We start from the raw sequence: 19,776 nt of genomic DNA on the forward strand, positions 1-19,776 counted from the left end.
CCAGAATGTAAATCAGTTTATTACCAAGTACATTATTTAGCTCTGCTGATATTTTTTTCATAGCCAGACTTCCTCGATGAAGAAAGCAGTGGGTTGATTGACATTCTGATATGAACTCATTATCTTGTTGTGAACCAGCATTCTGAGTAGCACTGTTAAAAATGGACTACAAAGATTCAAGGAGCATTGAAGAGAATTAAGGTCTTCATAGAGGGAAGGGATATGACCATGTGTCTTGATGAGATAGCTAAGAACTGAACAGAAAGGCATGAGCAGAGAGAACAGAGGTAGTTACATTGGTAAAACGGTAAGTCTGACCCCACAGGGTGCATATAGGGACGTACTGGAGGTGAGTCTGGAAGACAAAGCAGAGCAAGACACAAAGAGACTTGACATGGCAGACTGAGAAGTCTGAACCTCTTTTGGTCTAAAATGGGAAGCCATTAAAGTTCTTTGAAAAGCCAGAATATACTTTAGGATAATTGATCAGGTGTCAGAAATAAAAGCTGGTCTATAAAGAAGAGAAAAGGGAGAGAGGGAGAGAGAACAAGATAATGGTAGGGCTGGACCAGAGAAGGATGCTAAGAAAATGATTGGAGGTGGAGTTAAATGAGAGGTAGGGATCAAAAATGGCTGCCAGGTTTCAAGGCTAGGTCACCAGAGTGTTTATTCAACTCACAAGAGTGGGGGCAGAGGGGTCAGGCAGAAAAGGTGCTTTGGTGGGAACTTTTCTGCTGAGGCCCTGGTGTGGAAATCAGAACATGGTCAGCAGAACAGAATCCCAAGAACTGTGCTCACTCAGCTGAGAGTCGGGTGATAACAGAACATACCAGCGAGACAGGATATCACTCAGGTGAGGAATAAAGAAGAAAGAAAGTCAAGGGCTTGGAGGGCTGCCCCATTCCAATGGTGGGTGGAAGAGCATGATGGGGCCAGAGAAGGCAGAGACCAGGATGTCTTAGAGGAAGAACCTGAAGCCTGCAATGCTGCAGACAGCCACGGATGAGGGCAATTTGAGGACAGCACAGCCCACGGAACTGATGCTGCAGAGTCTGACGAAGACAAGGCTCTAGGAACTGGGAGCTGAACTTCCCAAGAGCAACTGTGGAGACAGAGGGAGGGCACAGATCAGATCGGATTTCAGGATTAAGGAGGGTGGTGGGGGAGGGAATGAGGCCCCAGACCAGGATGTTAGTCTGAGGAAGTGTGATGGTAAAAGTAACAAGAGGGAAGCCAGGGCCAAGAGCGGCCTTTTTTGCAAAATGGAGAGAAGTATAAGCAAAAAGGAGAAAGACACTAGAGAGAGAACGCCAGGGCGGGCTAAATGATGAGGGCAGGGCCACAATGAAGGCATTCACCTGTGCAAGGAGGGACCTGTAGCCTTTTGAGATGGGAGCAAAGGAAGAAAGAATAGCTGAAGAGAAAGAGAGATTCTGAGGTGGAGGGAAGTGAAGGTGAAGTTGGCTTACAGCTGTCCTGATACCGTATGTTAAAGTCAGTCACCAGCTGAGGTTGAGGGGAGTCAGGCAGTTAGAGGCATTGACCAAATTAGTTCACTGACTTGTCCAAGGTCTAACAGCTGGAAAATGTCAGCACTAACTAGGACCAGAACCCAAGTCTTCCACCTGCCAAGTTCAGTGATCTTTCTGCTGCATCAGAAATTCTAAAGTTTGTTATTCTAGTATAGAGTATCTAGTATTATGTTCTATAATATTCCCTCAAGTACCCTTGGCTGAGCTATCCTACTGGGAAAGTAGTCTACTTTATAAGCAGTCCAACAACAGTTTGAGACCATTAGAGAAGTATTGATAATTTGTCAAGTCTCAAAAATATTAATAAGAAGCCTCAAGAGATTAAGAAATATTTTTAAAAAGTACAAATCAAAACCACTTCTTTTTCCAAGTGATGCAAAGAACTTTCTAGTGATCTGCTTCTTTCTCCAAATCCTGGAGTACACTTCTTAAAAAAAATTTTTTTTAATGTTTATTTATTTTTGAGAGAGACAGAGACAGAATATGAGTGAGTTAGGGGCAGAGAGAGAGGGAGACACAGAATCCGAAGCAGGCTCCAGGCTCCGAGCTGTCAGCACAGAGCCCGACGCGGGGCTCGAACTCACGAGCTGTGAGATCATGACCTGAGTCTAAGTCGGACGCTCAACCGACTGAGCCACCCACGCACCCCTGGAGTAAACTATTAATGAAAAGTCCCTACAACCAATTTAGAGGAAAAGAAGAAAGATAAGCTTCATTCTAGTTAGACCTTCCTTTTGCCACGGTCCACTCCTTCCTGTGGTTGTGTCCTCTTCCTGGTGACATGTGTGACAGGGCCTGAAAACCTTTTCTGGGTAAGGGTAGGTTAGGGAGTTTTCTGTGAAGAATAGGAGGCCTAGCCTAGGAGCTCCTTGAGTGTCCAGTGCTTGATGTCATGGCCTTGTCTGGTCTGACTTAGAGTGACATGAGCCTCCATTTGGCAGAGATACTGGTCTCTGCAGACCCGAGCAGTTCCTAGGTACACTGAAGATGGGGTGCTGCGGCCCTGGGCTGTAATGCTCTACTCTGAATTATATTTGACTAGAAACTGTGGGTAAATAGGAATTGATGCTCCCTTTTTGCTTCAGCGTAAACCAAGCTTTTTCAGTCTCGGAACTACTGTCATTTGGGGCTGGACAACTCATTGTCGTGAGGGGGCTGTGCTGTGCCTGGTAGGCTGTTTGGCACTATCCCTGGCCTCCACCCGCTAGATGGCATTAGTACACCTCCTCCCCCTAGAGTTGTGACAACCAAAAATATCTCCAGACATTGTTGAGTGTCCCGGGGTGGGGGGGTGGGGAGGGGGAAGTAGGGAAGAGAGGCAAAACTGTCCCCAGTTGAGAGAATCTGTTAAGGTTCATCAGGCAACTACCTGTTTTGCCATGAAGAGAACCCAAATAGCGGGACTGCGCTCAGGTTGCGCTGTAGAATAAAGACTTTTGCCCACAGAGTAATGACGTCTGACCTGGGAGAATCTGATAAAAAACACTTTTTGGCTCCACTGTCTCCAACTCACCAAAACACTGTTTGAAGTAGCTCTGTTTCAGTGTCCATTGGAACAGAGCACCTGAGTTTAAGATTGGGAATGCTTATAGATAAGACTCACCAATTTTTCTCAGTGATAGCAGGAGGGTTGCTTGAAGTATCTTCATGGCCATTGTTGAATTCTGTTTGTGGGATGACTTTACGATCTATAGAGCCCCTTAGAACTGAGAGAAAACAAACAAGAAGACAAACAAAATCCTTAGAGATCTATGGACAAGCTCAGAAATAGGCAGGGTTAGGTTTTAGAACACGTCTACACTCCGTAGCACCTCTCTCCTGCCCCTCCTGCTGTTCCACAGCCTTTGTCTATGACATGTCATCAAAACTGACCTGTTTTGTGATCCCAGCCAGCAAGTTGGGTAAAATCATTCATGGTTTTGGGAAAACAAGCTACCTTTCTCTGGCAACAGAGGTAACGGACTGAGCTCAGTGGCCCCCAGGTGAGGTAGACTGCAATGGTGGCAGCAAGAAGGGCACTGGGCGAGACAGCAGACCAGCTTCCGGTCCTAGACAGCAGGACAGGGCGGCCTGCTGACACAGATGGTAGGTCAAGGAATGGATTGTCACAATGTGGGTAGGACTGACTGTAAACAGGGAATCATTCCTAGAGTAACCCATTTCTACATTGTGAATGAGGACAGTTTACCAGTAAGTTTCTCAAGAGTGGGGGTAACAAATACAATTCCTCCTTTCAGTGACCCTGGCAGCCCAGCTGTAACTAATCAATCATGCCCCTCTTTTCCACTAAACCTTAATTTATCTTCAAGGTCCTTCCTAACATGCTTTACATCAGTGTTTCCCAAAGTGCAGATGCCACGTGATCACGACTTGATAGGGACAACCCATGAAGCATCAACATCGCTTAGAAACTTGTTAGAAATGCAAATTCTTGGGCACCACCCCAGACCTACTGAATCAGAATGTCCAGGGAGTGGGGGAGGGGCTGGCAACCTGTGTTTTTAACAAGCCCTCAAGGTGATCCTGATCCGTGCTGAAGTTTGACAGACAATGCTCCAGATCAATGGTTCTTAATCCTAGTTGTATATTCAAATCACCCAGGGAAGATTTTTAAGTATGCCTGAGCCCAGCCCCTACAGATTCTGAAACTGACCCAGGGTGGGGTGGGGTTGGCTTCAATTTCAAGAAACTCTCTGGATGATTTAACCTGTGGTCAGGGCTGAGCATTTACAGTCTCACACAGTCACTACTAATCAAGAGAGACTGCACCTATTTGGTATCCTCATTTCAGATGCTCTAAAAGCATCCAAACCAAAATATAAACAGTGAAGATAATTTATAAATTTGGCAACTGTGACATACTGTAGAAGATGCATAAAATGTATAAGGTTGAAATTATAATGATAGAACACATAGCATGACAAAGATACAGTGCAGAAAAATAAATACAGAAATCAATTGTTTTATGTTGTCTATTCTGGGAAGACTACGCTCTGATTCTATGTTATTAGTTTGGTTCCTTAGACAAATATCTTTTGTGTAGAAGAAATGTAATTCTTCGAGCTATCAACGGTAGATAAGACCATCTGTTGTTGTTATTATTATTGCTATAAACACCAAAGGATAAAGACAAAAATTTTAAATGGAATATTATTACATTTTTATTATCACACAAAAAACATCATGACCAGACAGGGAAACAACAATGTTAAAAGAAGACAAAAAAGAAATTAAGAAAAATATCTGCAGCTTTTTAGAATTTCATTAACTTCCCTTCCCTGCCTTCCCTCCCATCTCTTGATTGACCAACTCCTCCCAGTAGAGGACCAGGCAGGTTTCCCCTTCCTGGAGATTCCAAAACACTGTTAGGCCTACGCTTACTTGTAATACCGTGGTAAGCAACATAAAAGCAAGAAGTGACATAAAAAGAAGAAAGAGGAGCCCACTTCAGGGCACAGATAACTCTGTTTGCTTATTAAGAAGGACCATTGATGGGAATAATCTTTAACCTTGTGCTCTGGCCCAATTCAGCTGGACCAAGAGCTACCATGCACTGATCAAAGCCCAGCCGGTATCACCCACGTGGAAAGCTGAGATTGTTGTTGTCTCCACCCATCTGAGATCTTCAGAATAAAAAGGAGCAACAGCAGTTCAATAGATTCAGAGAGGAAAAAACAAAGCAAGGAAAGATCACCAAGCCCCTTTTGGTTGGGGACTCTCCAGAGGAAGGTGCCATGTTTTTCCCCAGAGAGGAAGCTTCCACATCTTCACCTGGAACTTAGCAGATGCCCCTAGTTACTTTGCCTGGATTTACAATAAAAACCCATAGAATTTCTGTTCATGTAATTGAAGGGAAAACTTATTCCATGTTTCTTATTCATTTACACTTCAGTCATCAAAATATTGATTTTTAAGAGTTATTTGAAGTATAAAAATCAAACAGAAAACTTACAGAATATTCTTAATAAAGCTTAGATGAAGTCTGTTCTCCATCCTCCAGCTTTGCCTGGAGAGCAGGGAGAAGGATTTGAGTCAGAGTAAAGAGATAAACTTAAATAAGAAGGAGACTATCAAACTATTGAGTTCAGAGCAAAACTCAGTATTGTCAAATATTTTTAACTATGTCCTGGTGACAGCTGGAATCATCTGCATCTCTTTGGCAAATTAATTGCTACACAAGGAGATTGGAAAAGTGAAGATATGGAGAAAAACAGAAAGGTAAAATAAGGTGGTCCATTCTAAGTAAACAGATCAACTTAAAAGGAATGACACCAGTGACGTGGCTGAACAATGAAGAGCTTGAATTGCAGACTTGAGTACATCCAGGAGTGACAACAGAAGCTTCTCCAGATATGGATTCTCATTTCCTCAAAGAAGCATCCCTGAGTGTTCTGGTTTAATGAAATAAAGTAATGCTGGGACTCCTTCTCTGAAGGAGTCGAATCCTTCCAAAGTCGGATTGAGCTCAATGAACCATTCATATTTCCCAGGAAAATCAAGCCAATTCTCCACTGGACCATTTTGGAATAAAATGGAGAAGATATGGCTGAAAACACCAGAGCAGGCAGTGCAAAGTCAAATGCCTTTGGGGTCACTCAGGTAACAAGAATGTGTGCACTGTCAGGCCAAGAGGGTGGCGGGGGCGGGGGGGGGGTGTTAGGGTTTGTGGTGAAGCAGAAAATATATGACCCACCTAAAGAGATTTGGGTTCAAAGTTTAAAAAAACAAACAAACAAACACTGTATCTGGTCAAACAAAACACATCTGTGTGCTGATTACACCAGAAGACCTCCTATTTGTGACTTCTGCTACGGAGAAAGGGTCTAGACCATGAGTCAGTAAGAGCTAGGCATCCTATTTTTGAAAACGAAAAGGGTGTCATTGTCTCCACCCCAAAGTCTCCTCAAATTCAGGAAACACTGTTGCTCCCTGGGCTCTCCCTCTTCTCCTTCTCTCTTACTCCCTAACCTCCCTGCTCCAAGGTGAAGTCCCAGTTCTGTACTTCCTCGAAAAATAGGCTGCATGGCCAATTCCAAAGGAGCCAGATGTGCCCAGAAACTCCTTGCTGATACCCTGTAACTGCAAACTCTAGTGGAAAATCTGGGGCAACTCATCCTCACTTTTTAGAAAACGCTGGCATTAGCATTAAGGGCCATATTTTTGAAAATCATAGTTTCTTCTTGCAGCAGAAGTCCAGGAAACTTCAAACTGCAAAAAGGGAAGATTCCAATATTTTTTCAATATTTAAAAACCACGAATTTAGTCTAATTCTCTCATTTTACGAGGATGTTAACCGATGGAGGGCTTAGACCTTGAGTTTTAAGTTCTTGTCCACGGTGCTCCTTCCCACCATAAATGTTCTTGATTAGTCTGAGGTCTATTTACCAATGTCAGGATCACAGAAAGATCTTAAGAAGTTGAACTTTCATAAGTCCCAACATGAGTCAGACAGAAATGTGTCAGGGTCTACTCCGAGAGGAGGAGTTGAAAAGAGGCTATCAGTAAGGAGAGCCACAACTAGACCAGTTTCCCCAGTAAACAGGTCAGAGGGCAGAGGGAGCAGCTGCAGAGAAGCTGAGCTTATCTCCCTTTACTCCTTCCCTTCCGTGAAATCACCTATGGGGTCCTTTGTAAAGCTGTCCCTGCACTTAATCAGCTGTCACCTATATCAGGCGATCATTTTCAGCTATGGAACGTCTCTAACTATAGGACACCCTTCCCAAACCTCTAATGATCCTACCTGTGTGGTCACCAAGCTCACTACAGTCTTGAACGTGGGCACTTTCCTTGGTGTCCCCTGCAACAGCAGGCTGCAGATCAGTGCTTTGGCCTGAAAGGTGCTCTGTGGAATGAAACAAAGGAGTAACTTACCAAGGTTATGCTCCCATACCTGGATGAATTACCAAAGTGGGTGACATCACGTGGCTAGCGAAACCCACATTTGTCTTACAGTTTGAGGCTCCAAGGTGATAAATATCATCAACAGATTTGGCACTTATTTTTAAGATTTAATACAGTGTGGTTGGAAAGGGCATAGTTGTAGAAAACAGGAGAATTGATAACTGTTCTGGTTGGACTTCCTAGTAGCTTGGTGACATTGGTAATTCAGGTAACCTCTGTCTCACTGATTGCATTAGTCAAATAGGGAGCTGGGTGACAAATAGAAGTCTTAAGTGCACCAGGCCAGGGCGGCTGGTTTGACAACCAGGTGGCTTTCCTATTTCCTTTTCAGGTGTACCATCAGGGAAGTAAAAGGAGGGACAAGGTCTCCTCCTTCCCTCCACATCTCTACCCCTCAGGCAAGTCTGTCCTTTCCTTTCATCTTATAGCCCTGTTCTTTAATTGTCCTGGCTTGACAACCAATAATGCCATCACGGAAAAGAGAGACTACACATTCTACTTGGTTGAGGACTATCACAATTGCAGCTTTTCATTGTCCAGTTAGTTTGGCTCATGTTGATAAACACCTAAATACCTCTCTACCAAAACAGCTCATGCCTTGGGTGGAAAAATACTGAAGGGTTTATCTTGGCTGTCACGTCTCTTCCATTCTCCATGACCCTCAAGGTCATGATGGTTTGAAGATGTTCTACCATCTCAGACTACCTCAGGTATCTGAAGATGGCTAGTTCTTTCCAGTTGGGTCCCTTGGCTCTAGAAGAAACCACACTGGCAGCAGAGTCCCTCCTTCCCACAGAGGAGATATTCTTTAGCCTCTGCCCTGAGGCAGTCAACAAACTCTGTGCCATCTCCTTTTTCTCGGACCTGTGATATATAAACCTTGTTCTCTTTCATCCCCCACCTTCCTCTGACTCTGGCTATTTCTAATTTGCTGGCAGTACTTCTAGATATACCATATTAGAATATTTGGAATCTCTGACTTTTCTCCTTTTTAATTTCCTCAAATAGGAATTTTTTTTCTGCTCCGTCTCTCTCCTTCTGAGTGACTCTCCTACCTCAAGCGTGGCCTTCCCACACCCAGCCTGATGACACCATGCCTCTCCATTCTCTTGAGGTGGTCCAGTAAACCCATTTTAAGCAAGGCTGGCTGCCTCAGACTATACTTAAAGAGATATAGTCCATGCTCTCATGGAGCTTACATTCTAATTAATACAGAGAGTAAGAGTAAAAAGAGATAACAATGGACAAACACCCTGAAACTTTAAGGGGGTAAGCTGGGTAGACTAGAGTCCTCTCAATATTCCTGTCCATCTACAACCTCAGAATGTGCCCTTACTCGGAAATAAGGTTTTTGTTGATGTAACTGGTTTAAGATGAGGTCATACTGGATTCAGCTGGGTCATCAGTCCAATGGTTAGTGCCCTTCTAAGAAGGCCATGTGAAGATACAGATACAGGGAGAATGCATATGATAATGAAAGCTATGCGATGGGTGTCTAAGCCAAAGACTGCCAAGCATCAGAAGCTACGAGAGAGGCATGGAAAGAATTTTCCCTCAGAGCCTCCAGGAGAAATCAACATTGCTGATTCTGCACCTCCAGCCTCCTGAACTGTGAGAGAATACATTTCTGTTGTTTTATGCTACAGGGTTTGGGGTAACTTGTTATGTTAGCCCTAGGAAACTAACATGAAGAGGAAAAGCTGACAGCTGTTAAGAAAAAAGAAATGAGGAGAAAAAAATCAGGTACCTGTATTCAGCTTGATTTGGCTGGGGAGGCAGGGGAGGCTCATTAAGAACAGGAGTTAGGGAAATTTCCATTATTTTCATTTAACAAACACAAATATATGGATTATTATGTGCCATGAAGTGTTCTAAGGCCCTCACTAATCCTCATGGTAACTTTAAAAGGTAGAGGTCACTATTATTCCCATTTTACAGGTAAGGAAACTGAGGCCCAGGGAGGTTCAATGACTTGCCTAAGAGTCACACACACAGCTGAAAAGTGGCAGAGCCAGGACTCAAACCCAAACAGTTTCACCCTAAAGTCTGGATTCCTAAATATTACACAGTGCAGCCCCATTAATGTAAACATTCAAAAATCATTAACTCTTGTTTTTTCCTTTAGAAGTGGAAGTTATTTCTTTCACATGTCTGGGCCTCTAAGGTCCCACAGATCAGCTGCTATGGGAGGAGCCTCTGGTCTAGACGGGCATTTGATGGCCTACCCAGAGGACAGACCCAGAGGCATGCTTTCTAGCAGGGGCACTGTCCAGGTTGATTTCTTGGTTGGGGATCTAGGCTGGGTAAGCTTTCCTGCTCTCATAATGGACCTGGCAAACGGTGCCTACTGTATCTGGCAGAGAAGGCGCATACAGATGAGGCACAAAAGCCCAACCTTCCCCTCCTAACTGCTGCTGGCCAATTGCACAAGGAGCCTGTGTCATTTCTGGCTGGAGTGACAGCTGGTCAGCAGCCATCTTATCAGAACATAAAGAGGCCAATTTGTGGGAGGTCTGACAGGCAAATGCCACCAAAAGCAGCACTGAGAAAGTAAAATTCTTTTCTCAAAGAACAGAATCTCATTGACAGATTTTTTTTTTTTTTCTTTTAACAGCCACATCAGACACCCTGGTCTCCACATAAAACAATTCTGGTAATTTCAGGCCTACGAGATCATTTTCCACTTTGATTCTCTAGTACTTAATTCCAGTCATTATCCCGGTCAAACTTTGAGTTCAAAGAAAAGTCTTGCCTCATAATTGCTTTCTCTAACTTGGAAACTAAGGAGGAAGGTTTTGTCTTATCCTAGAGATGAGTTTCTTGTCTGCCCTGGAATATCACTGTTTGGGGAATTCCCCTTGCCTTCAAGCATCCAGGGACTGTCACTCTGTTCTCTGACTCCCAGCAGCCTTCAATGGGATTTACTTCATAGAATTTATGCCCTGCCTGCTCACAAAAAAGATTGGAGGAAGCTTCATAGATTGTTTCTTGTAGTTGTGTTAGTTGGCTCTGGCTTAGTACTCCTCTTAAGGCTGGGGCAGATGTGTCCGTCCTGGTTCCATCTGAGACTGTTTCTCCCACCTCCTTTTTAAAACATTTTCAGAGTAGTTTTAGATTTACAGCAAAACTGAGGGGGGAAGGCACAGAGATTTCTCCATATTCCCTGCTCCCACATATGCATCTACTCTCAACACCTCCCACCAGAGTGGTACATTTGTTGCCTACACTGACACTTCTTCATTACCCCAAATCCATAGTTTACATTATGGTTTACTCTTGATGTTGTATATCATGTGGGTTTGGACAAGAAATGACATATATCCATCATTATGGTGTCATATGGTATCTTCACTGTCCTAAAAATCCTCTGGGCTCTGCCTATTAACCTCCTCCTACATCCCTGGCAACCACTGATCTTTTTACTGTCTCCATAGATTTGGTTTTATCGGAATGTCATATATTTGGAATCATACAGTACATAGTCTTTTCATACTGGCTTTCACCTTGTAATATGCATTTAAGTTTCCTTCATGCCTTTTCATGGCTTGATAGCTCATTTCTTTTTAGCACTGAATAATTTCCATTGTCTGAATGTACTACAGTTTATTTATCCATTTACCCACTGAAGCACATCCTGGTGGCTTCCAAGTTTTGGCAATTATGAATAAAGCTGCCTCCAACATCTGTGCGCAGGTTTTTGTGTGGACGTTAAGTTTTCAACTCCTCTGGGTGGATATCAAAAAGCGTGATTACTGGATCATATGGTAAGAGTATGTTTACTTTTATAAGAAACCACCACGCAGTCTTCCAAAGTAGCTGTACCATTTTGTATTCCTACCAGCAACGAATGAGGTACCTGTTGTTCCACATCCTCATCTGCATTTGATGTTGTCAATGTTATAGATTTTGGCCATTCCAATAGGTGTACAATGGTATTTTGTTGTTTTAATTTGCATTTTCCTGCTGACATATGATGTGGAGCATCAGACTGTCCCCTCTTAGTGGGAAAAAAAATAATTTAATGTTGTTTTTGTGACCACCCCAAAAGCATTTAGCAGAGTGTTCTGCACAGAGAGGATGTTCCTGTTCAGAAAACGTTTGGGGCAAAGATACCAGATCAGGACTGAGGCAGTCTTGACTGCAGTGTTTCTTAGCTACCATCTGTAAAATGGGGTAAGATTCCCAACCTACTTTTCAGGGTTAGCCTGATAATTACAAAAATAAGGTGAATGAAAATGCCTTGTATAAACTGGAAATTGCTATGCAAAAATAACATGTTAGGAAAACAAGTGTTACCATTTGTTAGTCAAGAAGGAAATAACTCCCACCTCTAGGCTCATTCTAGCTTAAACAGCTCCTGTTTCCCATAAATCAAAGTTATTTACTTTCCTGTAAGTCTTCCCTAAAAAGATAAAGGTCTGGATGTTTATAACAGCTTTATTCACTGTCACTAATAATTGGAAACAAATATCATTTAGCTGGTAATTGGCAAAATTGTGGTATATCTATACTCTGGAGTTCTGCTCGGCAATGAAAAAGCACAAATTAGTGTTAAATGCACCAACACTGATGAACTGTAAAAGCATTATGCTAAGTGAAAGAAGCCAGACACAAAAGTCTATGTACTATATTACTCCGTTTTTATGACATTTTGGAAAAGGCGTAATTATTGGGACAGAAAACCCATTGGTGGTCACCAGGAGCTAAGGGTGTGGGAGGGATGGTGACAGAAAGGGCATGAGAGAGCTTTTTCATAATTTTCTTTTTCTTGATTGTGGAGGGGGTTACCTGACTGTATGTGTTCATCCAATTTTATCAAACTGTTTGTGTTTTATTGTATATAAATTACACCTCAATAAATATGACTTTTAAAAAATCACCAGAACTTAAAAATTAAAAAAATAAGGTCTTCTCAAACTGATTGTTCCTGGAAAGCAGGATCCAATCACTTCTCACCCACTAGGAAGAAAGAGTCTGGTGGGGAGAGCCCTGCTGCTGACGAGGGACCCTTCAGAGCCATTTGTATCATTGACCATAGCTGGTTTTGACACTAAGTACTTGGCTCAAAGTCTATGAAATTAGCAGGCTCTGGTTGCTTGTACATCTCAACCGTCACAACTTTATTGATGAGAATGGCTACCAGCTGTCACCTCTGCCTCCACCTCTGTGCTCGGTGATTTAGACTTCACGGCCACAGCAAATCAAGCCATGATCCTGCTATGGCTCTTCGTGTTGGGGTTTGAACTCCCAGCCAAATGGCTGTCGCTCAGCTGTTATGCTGCCAATCACCCGTCACCGTGGGTTAAGTATGATATGCACACTGAGATCTTCCAACTCCTTAGACATCTGAAAGGCGACTTGCTTTCCACACCAGCAGGCAGCAAATCTGGGTGATATTTAACTCCTGGATTTTAGAGTTTCTGACTTCATGGAAGAAGATGAGCAGGGGACTTGCTATTTTCCAGAACGAGTTACAGAAGGGCCTCAAGCCAGTGAATGGGGAAATGATGTCAGTAGCATACTAAACCATTAAATCTTAACAATGTCGAGGTGAGTGAAAAAATTTCTCTACACAAATGAATCAAGCTCTTGGCATTATGGAGCACAGCTCTTTACAGAAACAACAAAACCACCTGAAACATTTCACATGATATTATTGCTTTTTAACTTTTCCTGTCAGATAAGCAAGACATAAGTTAAGATTTGGAAAATTATTTATTTTTATTTTTTTATTTGAGAGAGAAAGAGAGACAGAGAGCGCGCATGAGTGGCGGAGGGGCAGAGAGAGAAGGAGAGATAGAATCCCAAGCAGGCTCTGCACTCAGCTCCACACAGGGCTCAATCTCAGGACTGTGAGATCCCGACTGGGAGATCATGACCCGAGCCAAAATCAAGAGTCAGACGCTTAACTGACTGAACCACCCAGGCACCATGGAAAATTCTCTGTTATAAATGTTTTATTGTAACTATATTTAAGATTTAACAGGTACTATTTTTTCCTCCAAAAGTGAGAGAAATAGTTTGATCTTTTTGAAGTTATAATATATATGCTCACTTACATAGATGTAGGTATATATACATATATATATATATACACACATACAGAGAGAGTACTATACAGACTATTTTTCCCAGTGAAGTTCTTATTTGGGAAGGGAGTACAGAGAGGGAGCTAACATTTAGTGAATATCTACCAGGTACTAGGTACCATGCAAGATGCTTTGCATATATTATTTGTAATCATCTTCACAACAGTCCTGAGAATTAGGCCTTAATGAGTCCCATTTTATAGGTGAGGAAACTAAGGCTCAGAAGTTAAGTACTTTTCCCCAAACCATATAACAAATTATGGCATAGCTGGGAATTAAAGTCAATTGCTTTTGTTTGCTTGATTTTCTTAATTGTTTTTTGTAACATTTATTCATCTTTGAGAGACAGAGTGTGAGTGGGGGAGGAGCAAAGAGAGACGGAGACACAGAGTCTGAAGCAGGTTCCAGGCTCTGAGCTGTCAGCACAGAGCCCAACGCGGGACTTGAACTCACTGACTGCAAGATCATGACCTGAGCTGCAGTTGGACGCTTAACCGACTGAGCCACCCAGGTGCCCTGTTTGCTTGATTTTCTTTCCTTTTTCTTAAAATTTGAGTATAGTGGAATTACAATGTTACAGAAGTTTCAGGTGTACAACACAGTGATTCAACATCTCTATACATTACGCTATGCTCACCACAACTATAGCTACCATCTGTTACCATAAAACATTATTATAATACCATCAACTATATTACCTGTGCTGTACCTTTTATTCCCATGACTTAATCATTCTACACCTAAAAGCCCACTCCCCTTCACCCATTTGGCCCATCTCCCTATACCCCTTCCCTCTGGCAACCATCAGTTTGTTCTCTGTATTTAAAGACTGATTCTACTTTTTATTTACTCATTTGTTTTGTTTTTTTAGATTCCACATATGAGTGAAATCATATGGTATTTGTCTTTCTCAGTCTGACTTGTTTCTCTTAGCATAATACTCTCTAGGTCCATCTGTCTTGTTGCAAATGGCAAGATTGACACTTAGGTTGCTTCTATATCTTGGCTATTATAAATAATGCTGCAGTAAACATAGGGGTGCATATACCTTTTTGAGTTAGTGTTTTCACTTTATTTGGGAAAATACACAGTAGTGGAATTATCGGATCATATGGTATTTCTGTTTTTAATTTTTTGAGGAAATTCCATACTGTTTTCCATAGTGGCTACACCAATTACATTCCCACCAACACTGTACCAGAGTTCCTTTTCCTTCACGTACTTCATCAACACTTATTATTTCTTGTCTTCTTGATTTTAGCCATTCTGACAGGTGTGAGGTGATATCTCATTGTGCTTTTGATTTGCATTTCCCTGATGATTAGTGATGTTGAGCATCTTTTTATATGTCTATTGGCCATCAGCATGTCTTCTTTCCATTGAGGTCCTCTGCCCATTTTTAAATCAGATTTTTGGGGTTTTTTGGTTAAAGTCAATTGTTTTGATTCCAAAGTCCGCTTGCTTAGGTTGGTATATAGAGCTCTTCCAAAAGCTGGTACCCTATGTCCATGTGCCATATCCAAGATGGAAACCAATCGTAGAGTGTGGTCTACTGAAAAGGGAACTGGGTGAGGACTCAGAAGAGGGCTTTGATGCCAATTCTTAAGCTCAAATAACACATAAGGGGAGACAACTTATTTAAATTCCCTGTGCTTCTGTTTCATCTGTTAAAGGGAAAAACAAAATTTGCCTTTCTACACACAGGAGTCTTTTGAGGAAAAGAAGCCCAATCACTCTTGCCATAGCAGTTCATTTTTTCCCCTAATGTTTCTTTACTATTAGGTGGATATAGCCTAAATAACTATGATTCCATAGAATAAAGGCAACCTGAGTGTGTTATTGATCATGATCATGTTGCTTCACTCAAGGTTGAGGTGGTAAAGATGCCATTTTGGGCAGCACCTCTTTTTAGCCAGATTCTGCAGCTCTATATGAGGTCCAGCATGGAAAAGATGATTCGAAATTGAAGCACTCATGGACTTCCTCTGAAATTTTAACCTTGAGTCCTGCTGGTACAGATGCACCAAAGGTTCACCTTGAGCACAGTTCTGTGCCACATCAACATGATATCAGGTATTAGCAGACCTCGAGTCCACATTGGCTTTGCAGTGTCCTCTCTGTGCATTAGGTGAATAGCACCCTGCCCTGTGGGCATTATATTCAAACACGAACATTTGATTTCATAGCAAAGGACGTTCCTTTGCGTCCCAAGTCATTTCATGGTAAGAATTCTACTGTTTGTGCCCAAGTGAGGTTTGGCAGAGGCCATTTCTTAACAGAAACCTTGAGGCTGCAGGTCAGGCCTTCTCTCTGCTATATACCACTTCCTCTAAGCCAAGCTTCAGGGGAGCTCCATATGTCCTGTCCTGTATGTCGTACATGTCTCTGAACATGTCTTGTTCATAAACAATGCACATTTTCCCAAGTAAAGCACAATACTGGTCCCCACAAACATTTTCCCCCTCCAAAATGTTAAGCCTATAGCTGTCAGAAATTAGTCCCAACTTTTTTACCTACAAAGTTAGAGAAACCCAGGCCGTGTGCAGATGGACTGGGCAAGATCCCTTGCATAAACCTGAAGGTATTCTGTCTTCTGTTAAACAAAGGTTTAGAAGGCAGTGGAGCTAGTGTGCACCTCATAGCTCATCTCAAGCCTGGATACACCAGTTAACACTTTCCTCTGGATGTTGCTTTACTCTCGAATGGATAGGACCTAAAACACCAGGAAAGGAGAGGTAGCTGGTTCCTTCCCAATGGACAGGAAGAGTTTGGAAGCTGTCTTCCTCACATTTTGAGGAGGCAAGTGTGTGTGTGAAATAATCAGGAATCTAAGAGACAGAAATGGAATGAGTCAAGAAACAATGGAATAGAGATACAATGGCAAACAGCAATGAAAGGAGAGGAATGAAAGAGGTTGTGCTTGTTTTCCTTTTGTTAGTTCAAAGTGGGCCTTTTCCTTCAATGGTACATTCACTTGACCTTCCTCTACTGTTTGGCTTGTGATCAACAATCTGCTTACACACAGCTCTGTAAGAATGAAAAAATATCTTCTGTGATCATTTTTACCTTCAAGAAACATGGGTTATTTCAATGTAAATCCTCAGCTATATTTTATAATGATTTTGGCTCATTGTATTACACTGAAGTTTTACAGAATTTCCTCCCAATATGTGTTGGCATAATATAGAGTACCTGATTTATACAAACATCATCTCTCTAGGGGACAGGATATTTTATAGCCCTCTGTATCAGAGAATGAAAATTTGATGCTCCAAATCAAATCCCATCATTCACCATGGTAGCTCCAGCATAAAGTAGATACTTAACAAATAGTGAAGGAAGAAAGAAATTTCCAAATTTAAAATATAATTGTCCTGCACACCTAGGGATATTTCCAGAAATCTAGTTCTAGGAAATTACTACAACCACCCAGTCACTGCCAATTCACCAACAGTGCTAAAGGAACCAACCTTTTAAAGTTAGAAAAGGCTAGGAGGAGGCCTTACTCCCAGAGAGGTTTAAAAGTTCAAGCAGCTTTAAATACTAAAAATTTGGTTTTGTTATGAAGTAGGGTCAAGTTTCTAAAAGTAGTTAAACAGGTTCTGATAGGCTGCTATCTGGAAATGTATCTGAGTGTGCTGGAACCTATCTGGACATGATGCCTGCTTTCCCTTCTGGAAGCAGCATTTAAAGCAACTCTCATTGGCCGGTATCATATGATGCACCCAGCAGTTCCAGCTGAATCCAGTTTAAAATGCCTGTTCATGGGCATCTGGATGGCTCAGGGGGTTAAGCATTCCACTCTTGATTTTGGCTTGGGTCATGAGCTCACAGTTCATGATATGAAGTCCTGCATCAGGCTCTGTGCTAAGGGTGCAGAGCCTGCTTGGGATTCTCTCTGCCCCTCCCCAACTGGCATGTCTTCTCTCTCTCTCTCTCTCTCTCTCTCTCTCTCTCTCTCTCTCTCTCTTTCTCAAAAATAAATAAACTTTAAAAAATAAAATAAAATGCCTGTTCACAGGCTCAAGGAAACCTAAGTCTTGCCAGAGTCACAGCTGATGCTCCAAAAAGCATTCTCCCCAAAAAAGCATCAGAAGGAGAAATGGCTATCGTTTATCTGTGTTGTTGGAAGGGCCAAGGAGGAGAGTAAGTAGGAAGCTGATCAGAGGACACAGAGAAAGGGAAAACAATTTCCACTGCACTGAAGCAATTAGATGAAAATATGCTGTAAACCAATGGGCTCTTCCTGCTTCTGGGGGTTGGGAGGACAACTGGAGTGGGGGCTGGAAGAGCCTACTCTTTCCGGAGACATTCTTTGAAATTCTGCTCCCAGCCCCTCCGGCTCCACTGTCACCTACTTGAGGCATTTCCCCTCCAAGATGGGAGGCCCACCACTTTGCTCTCATTTAAAAAACAGATCTTGAATTAGAGGAGGAATTTTAAGGCCAATGCTTTCAAAAACTTAAAGAATGAAATATTGTAGACCTTTTATGAATCGCCTGCAAGTTATGTGTTTTGATACAATTTACTGAGGAATGTGTGCATTTTTATTTGACTAAATCTAGTTATATCCACTTTCTGACACTTAAGGGTTCATTAAAAAAATAATAGATTAGTAAGGGAATGACACATAACTGTTACTTTTTACTTAGAATATCCCATCTCTCTGAAAACTAATACGTTTTCAATCTTACCTGATCTAAAAAGTATGTAATTTTAAATTTTTTGGTGTTTAAAAGAATGTTTTCCATTGGCAAGAGCCTATTATTAGCATTAACTAATAAAAACACACGAAACATGCCATTTCTCACTAAGATGATATTCAAAGTTGCTCCCCACCCCAGCAAAAAAAAAAAAAAAAAAGGGAAAATGACACACTATACTTTTGCTCGGGATCCCTAGCTCTCTCTCCTCCAGATTCCTCACATCTCATAAAGGCCCTTTATTGCTGGTGCAATGTTATACACTTAGGAAATGGATGAGTATGTACCTAGGGTATTTTTTTCCGTTTGTTTTCTCTTCCAGCATTTGATCACTGGCTGGTGAACTGTTTGGGCCCACAGAGATCTCTAGACCACCAGCTCATGTATTTGAAAGGCATCTGTTTATTTTGAAAATGCAAATGTGGCCTACCTCAAAGACTGACAGGCAAGAAATGACCCACTGAGCAAGGGGAGAGGTTTCCAATCTGGAGCCCTGTCCCTCCCTCTACCATACCGAGATCACTCGCTGTCAAAACCACTTAAACAAGCTCCGGGAATCTGAGTGAAGGGCCCACAATTAAAATGAACAGACTCGTGTGTGTGTGTGTGTGTGTGTGTGTGTGTGTGTGTGTGTGTATCCCCTTCCCTCCTTCCCTCTCTCTCTTTCAAGAATTAGCCAGGCAGATCATTTCTCACCTAGTTTAAAGTAATGATGAGGTCAGTTACAAAACGACGCTGTACCTTTGAAATGGTGGCTCCTAGACTGAGGGCTTCCTGGAGGAGGGCCCTATAACAGGGACACTGGCCTCTTAGTAGCAGCCCAGTCCTGGGGACGGATTCCCAGAGAAAGCCCAGGAAGGTTAATACCCCGACTTTGATCTCTGTCAAGGCATACCAGCAAGAATTAATTTACATTTCAGATGAAAAAGGTTGACAGCATGAAAAGGCATCTTGTTTCTGGTATGTGAATGTGCCGTAATAGATCGGGAATTCTGAAAGGAAGTTCTGAGGAAGCTAAAGGGATAAGCTGTGCGGCTGCTTTTATTGGGAAGGAGATGAAAGGCAAACAAATTTCAATATGCGCTGGTCTGTAGCAACATGTAGGCCAAATGCTTCCTAAATTTCAAGGGCTGCTCTTTTAAAAATATATAACATATCTTAGCAACACTACCCACAAAAAAATGCTATGGGCCAGAACTTGAAATACAAAGAAACTCATCGCATAGAATCTAAATTTCCAATGAAATGATTTGTTGAAAAAAAAATTAGAGAATAAGTTTCAAAAACAATCAGAATGGCTGTCTATGATAACATCTCTAAGTCACTTCCTGCAGGCTTCACAAGTAAGGGAAGCACTATGTCTGGGGCTTGTTCTGCCCAGAAATATTCTCGTGGGGTGAAGAAGAGCTTGTAATGAGAAGGTTATGCTTTGAGAAGAACACACCCCAAAACAGAGAAGTTAGAAGGAGTTGGCTTTGCTTTTTAGATCAACACAACCATGGCTTCCGATATAAAGATACGGAAAACATTCTCAAGTAAAAGTAATCTGCC

The 19,776-nt window shown here is 42.1% G+C and overlaps 1 protein-coding gene across 1 annotated transcript in view; it reads right to left on the reverse strand.

Annotated features, from left to right (window-relative positions):
* Positions 1-19,776, reverse strand: part of MYO3B (myosin IIIB) — a 213,292-nt gene that overhangs the window by 118,111 nt on the left and 75,405 nt on the right. Inside the window, exons 12-13 of the mRNA XM_053901857.1 lie at positions 7,273-7,374; positions 3,136-3,238 (exon numbers count right to left, since the gene is read on the reverse strand). Of these exons, the coding sequence (XP_053757832.1) occupies positions 3,136-3,238; positions 7,273-7,374 (205 nt within the window). The remainder of the gene's footprint in view (positions 1-3,135; positions 3,239-7,272; positions 7,375-19,776) is intronic.

This window comes from Panthera pardus, unplaced genomic scaffold, assembly GCF_024362965.1.
Source record: "Panthera pardus isolate Hobbes unplaced genomic scaffold, ASM2436296v1 HiC_scaffold_10, whole genome shotgun sequence".
Lineage (NCBI taxonomy): Eukaryota > Metazoa > Chordata > Mammalia > Carnivora > Felidae > Panthera > Panthera pardus.